Source organism: Ochotona princeps, chromosome 4 (genome assembly GCF_030435755.1).
Source record: "Ochotona princeps isolate mOchPri1 chromosome 4, mOchPri1.hap1, whole genome shotgun sequence".
In the NCBI taxonomy this organism is placed as follows: domain Eukaryota; kingdom Metazoa; phylum Chordata; class Mammalia; order Lagomorpha; family Ochotonidae; genus Ochotona; species Ochotona princeps.
The window spans coordinates 109,375,222-109,392,674 of NC_080835.1; the positions used below are offsets into that span (position 1 = coordinate 109,375,222).

General features: G+C 41.1%; 1 protein-coding gene across 7 annotated transcripts in view; it reads left to right on the forward strand.

The window, feature by feature from the left end:
• The window catches only part of ZBTB44 (zinc finger and BTB domain containing 44), a 76,276-nt gene that overhangs the window by 48,383 nt on the left and 10,440 nt on the right, over nt 1–17,453 (forward strand). For 6 of the 7 annotated variants that reach the window (XM_058664098.1, XM_058664100.1, XM_058664101.1 and 3 more), the window contains exon 2: nt 2,702–3,775. In XM_058664098.1, the coding sequence (XP_058520081.1) occupies nt 2,758–3,775 (1,018 nt within the window). In that variant the 5' untranslated portion in view covers nt 2,702–2,757. Of the gene's footprint in view, nt 1–2,297; nt 2,409–2,701; nt 3,776–17,453 lie in introns of those variants that run through there. The other variant, XM_058664099.1, reaches the window with a different exon arrangement.

The window sequence follows — 17,453 nt, forward strand, 5'->3', positions numbered from 1 at the left end:
TGATTTGCAAAATTTTAAATTATTCTTTCTTGTTCCTGCACTGTCCATATTAGGTGTAAGTAATTTTTTCTGTGTTCAAGTTCTGCCTCAATATATATTTCAATATTTTAAAAATACATTTGTAATGTAATTTTTAATTATAAAATCTCAAAGTCTCCATAAACGTGTGTTGGGAAATGCAAGTCATAAATACATGGCATTGAAAGGGTTCCAGTCTAACCTCCCTCTCATTACTTCAGCTGTGCCAGACTGTGTGTCATATGTATGCCACTGCTGGCTTCAACAGACGTGATTGCATAGGAGGTATTCATGACTTTTTTGTCTTCCATTGTCCATCTAATATAATTCATAATTCAAAGTTAAAAGTTCTTCTTTTTTGCCACCTCAGGCTTTTGTGTGAAATAGAAACGTTTGGTTTGCTTCCTTTAAGATTTATTTTTATTTGAATGCCAGAGTAACAGAGAGGAGAGACAGAGAGATTTTCCATGTGCTGATTCTCTCTAAAATGGCTACAGTGACCAGAGCTGCACCAATCCAAAACCTGGAGCTGGTAACTTCCTGCAGAGACCCGTGTAGATGCAGAGACCCAAGGACTTGAGCCGTCCTGGGCTGCTTTCCTAGTGCCCTTATGGGATGCTGGTGCCACAGGCAGAAGCTTAGCTTGCTACACCACAGTGCCTGGACCTCTTCCTTTTTAATTTCTTTCTGTATTCCTGCACTGCACACTTTTACTGCCCTTTGCCTTTTTCTGAATGTGTTTTTTGATCATTTCATGAATAGGAGTGGTACAAGGTAAAGTAGAAAAGGTCCTTTAGTGATAAGTACATCATTTGAAGCAATATATATTGAGTCCTTTAACCTGGAAACTCTATGAGACAGATTATAGGATCCCCATTTTCTTTATTGAGGAGGAAAATAGAATACAGATTATTACAGTATTTGCCTAAGATCACACAGCTGTAAACAGCGGTAGCCGGATGCAAACCTAGCATCATGCTACAAAGCCAACAGTCTCAACTACATTGTGCGTGCCTTTTGTGTCCTGTTGGAAACTCTGTTTTCTGGTCAGACACATCATAGTTTTCCATAGTTGTGAGACAAAGGACAAATATGCTGATGCTTTGCAGGGCAAATGCAGGGAGTGGGGTAAGATTAGGAACCCATAAAACACTGATAATGCTTAGCAGAAATACAGTTAATCTTTTGAATGTTGAAAGTAATTGGGCCCGGCGGCGTGGCCTGGCGGCTAAAGTCCTCGCCTTGAACGCCTCGGGATCCCTTATGGGTGCCGGTTCTAATCCCGGCAGCTCCACTTCCCATCCAGCTCCCTGCCTGTGGCCTGGGAAAGCAGTTGAGGACAGCCCAAAGCATTGGGACCCTGCACCCGCGTGGGAGACCCGGAAGAGGTTCCAGGTTCCCGGCTTCGGATCGGCGCGCATCGGCCCGTTGCGGCTCACTTGGGGAGTGAATCAATGGATGAAGATCTTCCTCTCTGCCTCTCCTCCTCTGTGTATATCTGACTTTGTAATAAAATGAATAAATCTTTAAAAAAAATTAATTCAAGATTGATGCGACACAACATTGTAAAAATAATTTGCCACTACTCCGTTCCATGGTGACCTTGGCAATTCATTTGGGAATATATCTGTTTGGGCACTCCATGCAGATAGTTCCATTTTAATATCTTATTACACATGTTCTGTGAACATGATTATTTCTTGTCTTCATACTCGTGCATATACATGGTGCCTGAATTGCTGTATGAATTGCTCTGAAGGCAGTTTCCTCCCTCAACCGTGTGACCGCAGTCAAAATAAGCAGGGGGTGTAGCCAGGCTTTAAACACAGATGTCAATTTCCTAGGTTGCAGCAAACAACCGAACACGGTGTATGGCCCTCCTATTGCCTTCTCCCTGTCATTCCTGTGAGAGAACTCGACAGATACAGTAATGATGGTTTGCTTAGATCAATCTTAGCTGCGCCATGTTTCATTGCAAGTACTTTTCTTTGAAAGAGCTTGTGGAACAGGTTTATGTTTTAAGTGTTCTCAGTGATTATGGTCAAGATAGAAACTTGAGTGACCTTTTACCTGGCTGACTTGGCACGGGATTTTTTTTAATGCCTTTATCCTTTCAATTGTGATATCAGACAAGAGACTGTCTTAGATTTCTCATTTGGTCTCTCATCAGGATATTGAGTTATCCTTTTTTAAGCCATCTTGAAATCTTGGTGGTTTTTTTTTTTTTCCCTCCTCCCGTACATTTCCCTACATAGAACATTCAGAGGGGGATGGTTATATAGTGGAATGTTTGATTGTGTAAACTGGCATTGCCCACTGCATGCTTACATGTAGAGATAGGTAACGATGTACCCACTAACAGATAATCATGAAGATCAGCACATTCAAATGTGAGTCATTGAGAATATGTCTGACACACTGTTGAAGTGTTGTTATATATAAACTCTCATTTAAAATCCTACAGCTTATTACAACGCTAGCTCACTGGTAGTACTGACTGGACAGTTTAGACAGTTTTCTGTGCTGGGTAGGAGGAATACATTTTAATATATTTACTAATTTAAAATTTCTCTTTCACTACTTAGCTTTTTTGTTCAGCATAGTAACTGTATAGAAACATTGTAAAATTAATTCACCTGCTTTAGCTATGAAAATGTCAATTAATGCTTTATGTATTTTTTAGGACATTTCTGATTCATTTGCATCCTTGAAGAGCATCTGTAGAAGAGGAAGGAGAAGATGGGTGTGAAAACATTTACTCATAGTTCCTCTTCCCACAGCCAGGAAATGCTTGGAAAGCTAAATATGCTGCGAAATGATGGACACTTTTGTGATGTCACTATTCGTGTCCAGGACAAAATCTTCCGGGCACATAAGGTGGTACTAGCAGCTTGCAGTGATTTCTTTCGCACCAAACTTGTGGGCCAAGCAGAGGATGAGAACAAGAATGTTTTGGATCTACATCATGTCACAGTGACTGGCTTTATACCCCTTTTAGAATATGCTTATACAGCCACTCTGTCAATTAACACAGAAAATATTATTGATGTTTTAGCCGCAGCCAGCTATATGCAAATGTTTAGTGTTGCTAGTACCTGTTCCGAGTTCATGAAATCAAGCATTTTATGGAATACTCCCAATAGCCAACCAGAAAAGAGTCTAGATGCTGGACAAGAAAATAATTCTAACTGCAATTTTACTTCTCGAGATGGAAGCATTTCTCCTGTGTCTTCAGAGTGCAGTGTGGTAGAAAGAACCATTCCTGTCTGCCGAGAATCCCGGAGAAAGCGCAAAAGCTATATTGTTATGTCTCCTGAAAGTCCTGTAAAGTGTAGCACACAAACAAGTTCGCCGCAGGTACTGAATTCTGCAGCTTCCTACTCAGAAAACAGAAACCAACCAGTTGACTCTTCTTTAGCTTTTCCCTGGACTTTTCCTTTTGGAATTGATCGAAGGATTCAGCCTGAGAAAGTTAAGCAGGCAGAAAACACCCGAACTTTAGAATTACCTGGCCCATCCGAGGCAGGTAGAAGAATGACTGATTATGTGACTTGTGAGAGCACAAAAGCCACCTTGCCTTTGGGTGCTGAAGAAGATGTCCAGGTCAAAGTAGAGAGGTTAAGTGACGAGGAGGTTCACGAGGAAGTATCCCAGCCTGTCAGTGCATCTCAGAGCTCGCTGAGCGATCAGCAGACAGTGCCAGGAAGTGAGCAAGTCCAAGAGGACCTTCTGATTAGTCCACAGTCTTCCTCTATAGGTACAGTGTCTTTGTTTTTCATGAAACTGTAAAGTCAATTCAGAAAGTTTTAAAATCTTACTAGATAGAGCATTTTGTGTCAGGAAATGTAAAGAATAAAATTCTGTAACTGGATTTTTTTTTTCAAACTTGCTTTTGACACTATGGGATTTTTTTTTTCCTCAAAGATTAATTTTTTTTTTATTTCAAAGATTTACAGAGAAAGAGAAGGAGGAAGGGAAGGAGCGAGCGAGAGAGAGATCTATCCACTGGTTCACTCTCCAGATGGCCACAATGACCATAGCTGGGCCAGACTAAAGCAGTACCCCCTGCCTGATCTCCCACGTGGGTCCATGGTTCCATGGGCCCAAGTACTTGAGCCTACTGCTGCCATTTTCCCAGGTACACCACCAGGTAGCTGAATCAAAAGTGGAACAGCCAGGACTGGAACCAATGCCTTTATAGGATGATGGCACTGCAGCTGGAGGCTTAACCCACTGTACTGTGGTGCCACCCTGAGTTTTCTTTGGGGGTGTGGGAGGGAAAAAATTCAGCACTATCTGAAGGTACAAAGGCAAAGATGCAAATTATGACTCAGTGCAAAAAAAGTAAAAAATCCAGTTAGTATTTTATTCTTTATTAAAATATTTATTGGAAAACTTACCATATGTTGAATATTGGTGATACATAAAGAAAAAGTCCCTGAAGTAAAGGAATGAGTAGTCTAATTGGAGAATAGATGTATAAGCAGATGATTTCTGTGAACTCCTACAAGTGCTAAGGTATGGGGTTGAGCAAAGCTCTAGACACACATAGGAGCTGATTCTTACACAATGGGTAGGTGATTGTCAGGTGAGGGAATAACATCTCTATGAAATGTGTGAAAGCCCAGAATTGTAGAAGAAAGCAGTGCGTGTTTGATAAGCAATGAATCCAGTGCAGTATAGTATAAATAGAGCACAAATGCTTGCAAGTAGGGGGAGTGATGAATGGGAGAAAAGACAAAAAGGAGTGGCTCATAACAGATTGTGAAGACTCTTGAGTGCTAGTTTTAGTTAATATTATTCCTTCTGCAATGGCTTAACTTTTATCACATAGAACATTAAGAAGTAGAAGGTCCATAGCTGATGTTCTGTCATCTATTGATCTATTGTGTCATCGATAGGTTGCAGTGTGCACCTTGGTTACATGGTACTGCCTTCATTTGTTAGCTTCTCATTCTAGAACGGGACAATGTTTATATCAAGGGGATGTGCATGTTTTGCTAATGGTTCCAGCAAGATTTGCTTCCTCAACTCATAAAGATGTTTAAATCCCAAAGTTATTAGTCAGTTATATTAAAGAAAATGGAGGCTTAAGCCAGATATGGTGTCTGAAGATCTGCCACTGGAGAAATGCTTGAATTGTACCACAAATCATATAGAAAAGTAGTGTAACATGAGTAAAAGTTCAGACCCAGAAGTCAGACAAGTATGGGTTGTGCTGCTACTACTTTTTGCCCCTTAATCTGTATAATTTTGATCAAGTCATTAACTCTACCAGTTCCTGTATTTATAAACTTAAAAGTAATACTGAAAATACTAACTGGAAGATTCCAGAAATGGATAATTCATATGTTTTAATTTGCATCTCTTCTGATTAGCATGATGAAATTTCACAGTTTCATCCATCTACTTGGAAAATGAATAATCTTGTCCAGCATATCCACATTATGTATGCTACCTTCCCATTAGTCACTTAAAAGCCATCTTGGTTGCCAGAGTGTCACAGTGCTTATGTTCAAGAAACTTTTTGAGGTTTAGTTAGACCACGTTCACTACTTCTGTTATAGAATTTTCTAAGTGTGCTACTGTGTTTCTTTATAATAACAAATTACAATTTATAAGCTTGCTCATAGGAAAATATGTATAGGAAAAATTGTGTGTGTGTGTGTATTTCAGTATTTGATTTCAGGCATCCACCCAGAGATCCTGAATCATCCCTGTGGATTTAGAGGAACTCCTGTACCTATTTATTATGTTAGTGCCCTCCAGCCAAATGCCACCCAGGGATACATCTGTAGTTGAACCAGTGGATGGTAGATTTACAATCAAAAATCTAACAAATACCCAGTATCCACAGGATAGGTTGCAGTAGAAATGTGTATCCTAATGGTTATCTTAATGAGAGTGTCAGAAATATGTCACACAACAAAAGTAAACCAGTTTTGTGTCCATTATGATGAACAAATTCTTTGAAGAATTAAATTGTTTCTGCAAAGCGAACTGAAGCAGTTCTACAAAGAACAGATTAACCAGGATGAGCCCAGTATTCGTGTCTTTTTGATTGGTTTTGCCAACAGTGCTGTAATGACTTCAGCAGAAGCATTTTGATGTGAATTTCAAGGTCCTTTACAGGAATGAGAGTTGAGATTACTGATGTAAGGGAAACTTGAAAACCAGAGGGGCTGATAAACGGAAACCTGCCTTCTGAAATGTTAAAAAGAACAGCTATTAAATTCTTGGCAACTAGGTCAGATGAGGGGTAATAGATCCACTGATCTCTTAAATTCAGCACAGTCATTATGTTTTAGGGAAAAATATGTTAAGAGTTTTTCCTTAAGTGAGAGGAGATCTTTGACAGTAACACAACAGGATGAGGTTGAAGATCCTACTAACTGTGGTGGGCAGAGAGCACTGCAGAGAAGCAAGGAAGTCCTGACGAATCAAATAAAGATCTGATTTTGTCATCTTCAGTAGAAGTGCCTGGTTTGAGGCAGTATTTGCTGGAGTATCTCTCAGAATCCTTACCTTAAGATTTTACCATGATATATCAGGGTAGTCAGAAGGGTGTGATATGTTACTTTCAAGTTCAGCAGCTAGGTAGCCATAATCAGTATCCTGAAGTTTCATTGCTAGCTCAACAAACAGTTGAAGACTAAAACTGTACATTTCAAATCATTAGGTGAATATTTTCAAATACAGCTCTTAAACTGCCTGTGATAATGCTAAAGACATCATATAAGGTGTATGTCCTTGCAGTATTCAGTTATACCAGCTTATAACTATTCATCTTCTTGGAGAAGATCTACCTGATATGGTAGAGACTCTTGACAGTATTTTGACTGCGTAAGTTACAGGATTTTTAAGTGCTTTAATGATTACTCAAGAGTACTCCAAAAAGTTCATGAAAAATGAACTTAAGAGTTTATCTTGTTGGGGAAAAATTGAGATCTATGTTGAGTGTTTTTTTCAAAATACATATCTCCCATGAGGTTCTTGGAGATTTTAGAGTTCATATTTTTTCTTAATTTTTTTTTAATTGTGGATGATGATATCAGTGGGGACTCTGAGTAAGAGGTGAAGTGTATAGAGTTCTTTAGTAACAGTATCAGTATAATGTGTGGTCCTAATAATAAATAATTTGGTATTCCTTTAGTGAAGTATGGAAAATAAATTTTTTTCTTCTACAACTTAAAGCTCTAAAAGTTTCAACCTACCATAAGAACAAGTAATAGCCAAGACAAACTCACAGCTCACTAAAGGTTTTGTTTTTATTTTATTTTTTATTGATTTTATTTAAAGAGCAGAGAAAGATCTTTAACTAGCTCCCTCCTCAAATTCACAACAGCTGGTGCCCAACATTCCATCATGTGTGAGGGACACAGCTGCTTGAGTCTGTCACCTGCCGCCTACTGGATGTGCATTCACAGAAATCTGGGGTCTGAAGCCAAGCTGGCTCAGACCCAGCGCTGCAGTACGGGTGCAGCTATCCCAAGCAGAACCTTAATGGCTACTCCAAAGGCCTGCTATGAAGGTATTTTGAAAGACAGCAACGCTGGAGCTGATGATTTTCGTGCCATGGATCAAACTACCTTTTGAAATGTTGACTTCCCATCTTGTAACATCAATTCAAGTCCTGGCTGCTTCAACTTCCAGTGTATCTCCCTGCTAATACACCTGGGAAAGTAGTGAGAAATGGCCCAAATCCTTGAGCTCTGCCACCCATGTGGGAGGCTCAGATGGAGTTCTAGTCTCCAGGCTTCTGCCTGGCTGTTGCAGCTGCTTGGGGAGTGAATCAACAGTTGGAATATCTGTGTTCTCTCCTTCTCTGTCATTCTGCCTTTCAGATAAATCATGTTTTTTAAAAAAAAATTAAAAATACTTTTTCCTGTCCATGTGCTACATTAACAATCTGAGCAAGGTTGCACCTTGCACTGGGAATACCCAGAGCAGGACCTCTGAAAATGGCCATTCCGGAGATGGGGCCATGTTGGTGCATACCAGTTGAACAGTTTTGTTCATGTTAAAAGCTCCTCAAAAATGACCACTTGAAATTTGATTGGTCTGGTGAAATTGAGTCAGTTGAGGAAGTAAGTGTACAAGTTGGTGCTACAGTGAGGAAAACATGGGAGGAAACTGTTTGGCCTGGAAGAGACACAGTTTTAGATTTAGACAACTCATGAAACCTGCAACAGTCCTTCACAGTGATACTGCCACTGTGATGGGCCCTGTGCTTCCTTACTGCAAGGAGGGTTCTGTATGTCTGTGAAGAGTGGCTGCGGCAGCTTGTGGGTTTGGTTTGGTTTTGTTTTGTTTTAGGATTTATTTTTACTTTTATTGAAAAGTCAGATATGCAGAGAGGAAGATCTTCTGTCCAATGGTTAACTCCCCAAGTGACCACAGTGGCTGAAACTGAGCTGATCCAAAGCCGGGAGCCCAGAACCTCTTCCAGGTCTCCCACGCGGGTGCCGGGTCCCAAGGCTTTGGGCCATCCTGACTGCTTTCCCAGGCCACAAGAGGGGAGGTGAATGGGAAGCAGGGCCACCAGGATTAGAGCTGGTGTCCATATGGGATCCCAGCACATGCAAGGTTAGAATTTTGTTGCTAGGCTACCTCACTGGGCCCTAGCAGCTTGTTTGATGCAGCATCAGTAGCTAGCACACAACACTCCAGATTGTTAAAATGTCTGGAAATCAGCTTTCCTGCTTCACCAGCGGCAAGGGTCTGTACAAAATTCTGAGCCACCAGCTACCACTGAGAACAGAATCTTGTAATGTCCGAAAGGAGCTTTTTATAAGACGTGGGGACCAGCATTGTGGTATATGCTATGCCAGCATCACATGTGGGCTCTCATGTTTGTCCCGATGCTCTGCTTCTAATCCAACTCCATGCTAATGGGCATAGGAAAAGCAACTAAAGATGGTTCTGTCACCATGTAGGAGACCCGGATGAAGCTCCTGGCTCTTGACGTCTACTTGACCAGTCCCAGCCGTGGCAGCCATCTGGGGAGTGAACCAGTGAATGGAAGATTCCCCCTAGCCCCCCCAGTCTCCCACTCATCAGCTGTCTCTCCCCTTTCCTCTCCTTCTGTCCCTCCATCCCTGCCTCAGACTCACAAACGTGCTCTGTGACTCGTCTGTGAAACTGACTTTCAAATAAGTTTTACAAAAAAGATAAATAAAAATCTAAGAAACATGAGAATGTCACTTCTAGAAAGTAATATCATTTGACTATCATGTTGCTGAGTCAGTTCAGTTGAAATTTTAATTCGTTTTTTTTTTTAAAGATTATTTTTATTACAAAGTCAGATATACAGAGAGGAGGAGAGACAGAGAGGAAGATCTTCCGTCCGATGTTTCACTCCCCAAGTGAGCGCAGCGGCTGGTTCTGTGCCGATCCGAAGCCAGGAACCTGGAACCTCTTCCGCGTCTCCCACATGGGTGCAGAGTCCCAAAGCATTGGGCTTTGGGCCGTCCTCGACTGCTTTCCCAGGCCAGAAGCAGGGAGCTGGATGGGAAGTAGAGCTACCGGGATTAGAACCGGCGCCCATATGGGATCCTGGGACGTTCAAGGCGAGGACTTTAGCAACTAGGCCACTGCGCCGGGCCCTTAATTCATATTGTTAACTTACATTATCATCATTGCACAAAACATTTATGGAGGAAAGTTTATATAGAGTTATTTGCTAATAATTGCATAACAATGTAATTATTTCGCTCTGTACTCTCCATGGTATGAGTAGAACTCTACTGTGTGTTGGACTTTGACCTGCTATTTAGCTTGGAGTGATTTTTAAGTTTTAGCTTTTAATGCATTTAATATCCCTGAGAGAGGTAATGATGCCTTTGTTTTAATGTTCGTATGCTAACTATCCCCCTGAGTTGACAGGTTAAAAGGCACGCAAAAATGAGTGTTTTGTTTTATATACATCTAATACTTTATTTTTTAGAGCAACAGTGGCTTTTTAATGTATTTTTTTTCATTGGAAAGGCAGACTTAGAGTAGGAGAGAAGAGATAGAGATCATCTCTCTGCCATCCCCAGATGGTTGCAATGGTGAGAGCTGAGCCCATCCTGGAGCCTGCCTCAGGACCCCTGTGCGGGTGTAGAGGCCGAAAGATCTGAGCCACCAGCCACTGCTTTCCCAGGCCATAAACAGAAAGCTGGATCAGAAGTGAAGCAACCAGGACATGAACTAGCACCATATGGATGCTGGTGCTGTAAGGTAGAGGATTAGCATGCTACACTGCCACACCTATCCGTTGTACTCCATTCTTTTGTCTCTCAATTTGAGAGATCTAAACATGGATAGATAATTCACTCCCCAAATGCTTGCAGTGACTGAAGTTGAGCCAGGCTAGAGCTGGGGAGCAGGAGCTTAATCCAGGTCTCAGTCTGGCACTTGATTGAGAGGATCCCAACTGCTTGAATCATTACTTGCCGCCTCCCCTGGCATGCAGTAACAGAAGACTACAATCACGAAAGAAGCTGTGCCTGAACTCTAGATGCTCTAATATGCAGGCAAGCAATGAGAGTTTACTCCACAGGTCAAATACCTGTCCCTCAGCCAGCTTCTAAACAAACTTTGACATACTAGAGTCAGTCCCAGGTCGTATGTTTTTATTTGCATCTCCTAGAAATAGTACATACATGGCCTGCATACATCACCTTATCTGTCCAAATGTTTTTTGCAAACCTTTGCATATGAGCTTTAATGTTACCTATATTCTAAATAAATTTCTAAATACTGAAAAATAGATGTTTATGTGCATGGTGACCAAGTGGTCCAAATGCTGGGAATTTTTCAGTGTTTATCCTAGGACACACTGAAATCTAGTATGTAGTCCTTTTTCTTGAAGGAAAAAAAAATGAAAATTTGAAGATACAAATGATCTTTTTTTTCTGAAATAAAATGCAACATTATTTTGTTTTCCATCTCACTTGAGCAGGAGTAGGGCTTTGGAAGGGCACTTCTAGGAAGAAGAGAGGTGCCGGGGAGCTAAATGTGAGTGCCTGCTTTGACAGCCCTCGGTGTATCATTGATTGAAATACAGAGTACTAGTGCCCTGGATGGCCACTGAGTCAAACAAAAAATAGAGTTAATATTCTTTATTCTAACAGGGCAAAATATAATCCTGTCACATTTTCCAGCACAAATGATTGAATAATTTTGGCTGGCGTAATGTGATTAGGTTAGATTGGGGACAAACTTCAGTGGAAAAAATTGCTTGTTTTAGCTAATTCAATTGGTCCAAAAAGGAAAACTTTAGTTTTAGATTCTAAATTTCCATCAGGAAGATGTTTCATCCTGTGTTTCCACTAACAAATTTATTAAATATTTTCACATGTGTATAATATTGTCCCAGCTATTAAAGTTAATACATCATAGCGCTTTTTTTAAGATTTATTTTATTTTTATTGCAAAGTTAGATATACAGAGAAGAGGAGAGACAGAGAGGAAGACCTTCCGTCCAATGATTAACTCCCCCAAGTGACTGCAGCGGCCGGTGCTGCGCCGGTCCGAAGTCAGGAAGCTCCTCCAGGTCTCCCACTCGGGTGCAGGGTCCCAAGACCGTGGGCCGTCCTCCACTGCTTTCCCAGGCCACAAGCAGGGAGCTGGATGGGAAGTGGAACTGCTGAGATTAGAACTGGCGCCCATATGGGATCCCGGCAAGGCATGGACTTTAGCATCTAGGCCACCACGCCAGGCCCAATATATCGTACCTTTTACTAAAAGCTTGATTTGCTCATTTGTTGCAATACAATTTGTAAATAGTAAAGACATTGGCAAAATTCATTATCTGGTGGAAACTGACAAGTTGTTTAAATCCATTCTTTTATTTACGTATTCTAGACTTTTTTTTCTCTTTATTTTGTTGATAATCTTTACATAGTTGATTAGGGCACAAGGGGTCAAGGGCTAGAGGAAAGTGGGTAAGACCGTTGTTATCACATTCCCTTTTTTTCCTCCTTGCATCTGGAGGAAGGAGAGAAAGAAGGGGAAAATCCACATCCAGCCTCCCAACCATCCCAGGATCCCTGATGTGGAGCCTGCTCCATGGGCTCCACTCAAGTGGTTACATATTCTAGATTTTTAAGTCTCTTTGAAAGTATTTGAAGAGCTGAGAAGATGGTCAAGAGACTACCAATTAACTTTAGGGGAATGCCAAAACAAGAAAATGAATAGCTTGTCAGAACACTATCAATTTCACCTTTAAGACATTTGCCAAAACAAAGCGAACTTCCTGTTCTTCAAACCAGAATGATAAGAAAAAGGGATGTTGAGGCCCACACAGTGAGTATGAAAGTTAAGAATTCCTGGAGAAGTTATTCTACACATTAAGGCTTAAACCTGTCCCCATTCTGCAAGCTTCCAGGACTGTTAACAAGGCTGTCTGGGCAGTAGACCATCTGTAAGATCAAAAAGGAAGGGAAATCCATCCCTGCAAAATTGTGATCATGAGTCCCACTTGCAGATTGCTGTTCTGCTTATGCCTACTCAGGGAAAGCCAAGGAATTTCAGTGAATTTGCTTTAGGTAATGCTTACAGTCACCCAATAAAACCAAACATTAAGCTTTTCTGACAGAGTATGGCATTCATCGTAGCCTCTCTGGTTAGTCCCCTAATCTTCAAGGACAATAACGAAGGAATACAAAGAAACAAAGCAGAAAGAACCAGTAGAGGAAAGTTAGTAAGACAACAGAGAGGAAGTGGTATAGTTTCCAGACAAAAGTGCGGAACAGATACGCTTATCCTCTAACAGAGTCAGCAGGCTTGGACAGTAACTGCAAAAAGCAGTAAACTAAAAACATAGCCGTTTTATGGGGGGGGCAAGTAATTCTACAACAGAAAACTAAAATCTCAACATCTTAGCAACACAAGAGAAAATGGGAAGTCAGAAAATAAATTCGAAGAAAATTGCCTGAATCTTGTGCAGAGAAAAGTGGTGGTGGAGGCTATCTAGAGAACAGAAGTGTGTGGAAGATGAAGTGTAAGCTTATTGAATGTCCTAAAAAGAGAAGGCAAAATGGCTGAGAATTTTCTAGAATTAAAGACATTTGTCTACTAGAACCAGCAAATCCCAAACAGAAATAAGAAACGTAAACCTTGATACATCTAAAGAAACTGTAGAAATGTCTAAAAAATGTCATTATCTTCATAAGAATATGTGACTTTTTAATAAATACTTTAAGATTTATTTATTTTTGTTGCAAATCAGATATACAGAGAACAGGAGAGACAGAGAGGAAGATGTTCCTTCCAGTAATTCACTCCCAAAGTGACCGCAATGGCCAGTGCTACGTCAATCTGAAATCAGGAGCCAGGAACTTCCTCCAGGTCTCCCACGTGTGTGCAGGGTCCCAAGGCTTTGGGCCATCCTTGACTGCTTTCCCAGGCCATAGGCAGGGAGCTGATAGGAAGTGGGGCTGCCTGGATTAGAACTGGAGCCATATTGGATTCCCGCAGCTTTCAAGGCAAAGACTTTAGCAGCTAGGCCACCGCACCAGACCCGAATATGTAACTTTTTGACATCAAAAATCAGGTATCTGGCATGATAATCCTGAATGTGCTTAAGAAGAAAATTATCAAGCTAGAGGTTTACATATGATGAAAATATCTTTCAAGAGTTAAGTTGAGGGACTGACAACACTGACATCCCATTTGAAATCTCAGCTGCTTGGCTGGCAACCAAGGTCCCTGCTAATGCATCTGCAAAATCCAGGTGCTTGGGCTTCAGCCACCTGCATGGGAGGCCTGTACATAGTTGTAGGCTCCAGTCCCAGTTCTGGTCATTTGGGAAGTAAAGCAGCCAGGTTGGAAAGTCTCTCTCTTTGTGTCTGCTATTTCTGTGCCTTTCTGTCTTCCAAGTTGAAGAAATAAATAGTAGAATTCATCAACAAATTATTGCTAAAGGAAATTCTTAAGCATAGACTTAAGGCAGAAGTGAATACAGAGAAAAGATCTCATGTATAAGAACCTATGAAGTGCCAAAGGAAGGAACAGATGCATGAATAAATATCAACATTTCTGGTATAAAAACATTTCATAATTTTTTTTTCTTAAGTTTTAATCATAACAAAATATCAGAAGAATCAAGATGGCAGAATAGGGGAAGGACACGTTTAAACAGAAATATTAGCCAATGTGAAGCAAAGAGGGCACACTCCAGGGAACAGGAGAAGACAGAAACAACAGAGGAGTACCTGGAGCCTGACAGACACAGGAAAGCAGCGGTCTCAGTGGTGTGGTGTTGCAGTGACAGATACCCCAACAGCATTCAGCAAGTAGCAATCTGAACTGCACCAGTAGCCAGAACTCCACCAGCAACAAGGTGGGAAGGGACTTTCACTGGGAGCTTGGGAGGTAAACCCAGACAAAGAACTGCCCGTCCTGCTGGTCTGTTTGATTTGACCTGGAGCAGAGACAGAGCTGCAGGTCCCAGATGGGCAGTGTGGGAACAGGGTTAATTTCACAGCCCAAAGCTGAATCAGGCACCATTTTGTTTAAGGAGGCAAAGGCTGTGGGACAGAACTGTGCATGCACTGAGCCGAGAGTGAACTCACTTCTGGCTCAGTGAACTGCAACAATGTGGCATCCTACAGGATCTACCCAAGATAGGTCCAGGTATCCTTAAGACCTAATGGCCAGCAGATCAAGAACTCTAGTAGTAGCATATCAGGCACCATTTTGTATTGTGTGGCAAAGACTGCAGGGACAATAGTGAGCTGCACATGTACTGAGCTCGGCTAGAACACACTGAACTGAGTGCATTGTACTGCTCCCACAGGAAAATAATACGGACTGTGGCATCACATGGGTCAAAATAGGTCCATGTGGCCCACAGACCTAACAGCCAAAGGGTTCTGGCAAGATCAGTATCACCAACAACCTAGCTATATAGGACACCTGGTGTCTCTGTAATCCTAGGAACTGCTTCAACTGAAAGTGGGAGAAAGTTGTACAGATAACGGTGCAGCCTCAGCATGGTATCACAGGAGGTGGAGAGTGGTGAGATAAAAGCTGTGGCTACGGAGACCATGGTGAAAACCTAATGTAAGAACCTAGACCTCGGGCTTGGCAGTGTGGCCTAGTGGCTAAGGTCCTCGCCTTGATCCCATATGGCTGCTGGTTCTACTCCCGGCAGCTCCACTTCCTCTCTATCTCTCCTCCTCTCAGTATATCTGACTTTGTAATAAAAATAAAATAAATCTTTAAAAAAAAAAAAAAAAACCTAGACCTGGAACTTGGTAGAGGGAGTGGCACAAGTTACTGCAACTAAAAAGCCAAGTACCAACTGCAATAAGTAAAATCGAACTGTATACCTGTGGGTGACACATGTTAGCAACTTGCCCCAAGGAGAAGAATCTAATAACCAGAAGTACAATGACCAAGAACAAAAGAAGAGACAAAGGCACAATGAATATACCCAAGACTTCCCCCTGCAAAGGAGCAAAAGTCTTTATCAATCTCAGAGTTAATCGAGGAAAACATCAAAAAAATGGGTGAAAAGAATTCAAAACACTTGCTATAAAGCTTCTTATCAACAGCGAGAAGCACATAAAGCAGGAGTTCAAGGAATTTAAGGAATATGTTACACAAGAAATATCAGCAGTGAATCAAATTAGAGTTGATATATCAGAAACTAAGAATACAGTGCAGTTTCCAAAGTAGAATGAAAAAGGCAGAAGAAAGAAGCTCAGAATTGGAAGATACTTCCTGTCAGCCGGGGGAAACAAACAAAAAGCTGGAAGTAGACCTTGATCAGGGTAAAAAAAATTATTCAAGAGTTGGAAGACATTATTCAAACACCAAAAATAAAAGTTATGGGAGTCCCAGAAGGTGCAGAAAGAGAAGCTGGGTATAAAAATGTATTTAGTCCTGTCATTTTAGGAATGGCTTGTTCACTGGTTTAGTCTTCTGTTGTCATTTTACTGGGATGTTCTTCCCATTTGCCTTTCGTTTTGGTAGGTGCTATTCCTCTTTCTGTCAAGAGAACTTCTTGAAGTATCATTTGTAGGGCAGGTTTGGAAGACGCAAATTCTTTTAGCTTTTCTTTACTGTGGAAGAATTTTATTTCATTTTCAAAGACAAAAGAAAGTTTTGCTGGGTATGTTATCCTAGGCAGTATGTATCTATACTTCCAGACAAAGATGGACTCCCAATGAAACAGTTTACTGTATGACAATAGGATGCTGGACTCACTGCCATTGTCCATGCCTGCAATGATGGACATATGACTATTTATAAAGAACTATGCTATAGTTATGATATAGGAGAACTCAGTGATGGGGGAGGGACTTATGGAGGGGATAAGGGAAAACCCCAGGGCCTATGGAACTATATTGTAAAATGAGAATAATAAAAATAAGTAAAATTTAAAAAAAAAATTTTTAAATATCAGACATGAGACCAGTGTTGTGACATAGCAGATAAAATCAACTCCATGAAAGTGCCAGTTCAGATCCAGCTCCCTGCTGATGGCCTGGAAAAAGCAGCAACAGTTTACCCAGTTGTTTGGGCTGCTGCCACCCTGTGGGAGACCAGATGGAGCTCCTGGCTTCAGCCTGGCTCAGCCGTGGCGGTTGCAGCCATCTGAGGAGTGAACCAGAGGATGGAACAGCTCCAGTCTTACTTTAAAGTTGATAAATCTTTTTTTTTAATCATACAATAATATACACATCGCAGAATGGAATAGTAGTAAATGAGTTTCTAAAAACCTTTTAGTATCCTGATGGAAATAAAGGTTTTGATTAACTTCAAGCTTTGGTAAGTATATGATTTCTCAGGTTGAGAGGAACAGGATAGAGAGGGAATGTTGTATAATTTCAAGCAGATAGAAGATGGGAAAAGTGATTATTACCACTTTTTTTTCACAAGTAGATTCTGAAGTGACCAACAAAAAACCAGAATGTTCAGGGAGTTAATGAGCCAGTGAGAAGACCTGCTGCCTGGATATTAAGATGGATTTTAGAGTGTTGGCATCCAAAAATTATCTAATACAAGGACGGACAAGCAAATGGAACTCTAAAAAATCTATAAACAGACTCGTGCTTATGTACACTTGATCAGTTGGTGGCACTAAGAATCAAAAGATAGCTTAATAAAATCAACTCCAGGTGGATTAAAGACTTAAATTCCAAAGGCAAACATAAATTTTCATTAAAACTACATTGTTTTTATTTGAGTCAGATAAGAGGATGGAGCTGTTCACTGCTTCACAGTTCATACTTCCACAGCAGCCAGAACTAGGCCAAGTTAGAAGCCAAGAACCTGCTCCAGGTGCCCCCAAGGGTGACAGATGCTAGTGACTAGTGATCGCCTGCTGCTTCCTAGGGTACCTAGCGGCAGCAAGCTGGACCCAGGAGCAGCACAGAACGCAAACCCAGACACTTCAAGGAAGCAGGCGTGCTGAGCAGCATGTTAAACACTAGGTCGAG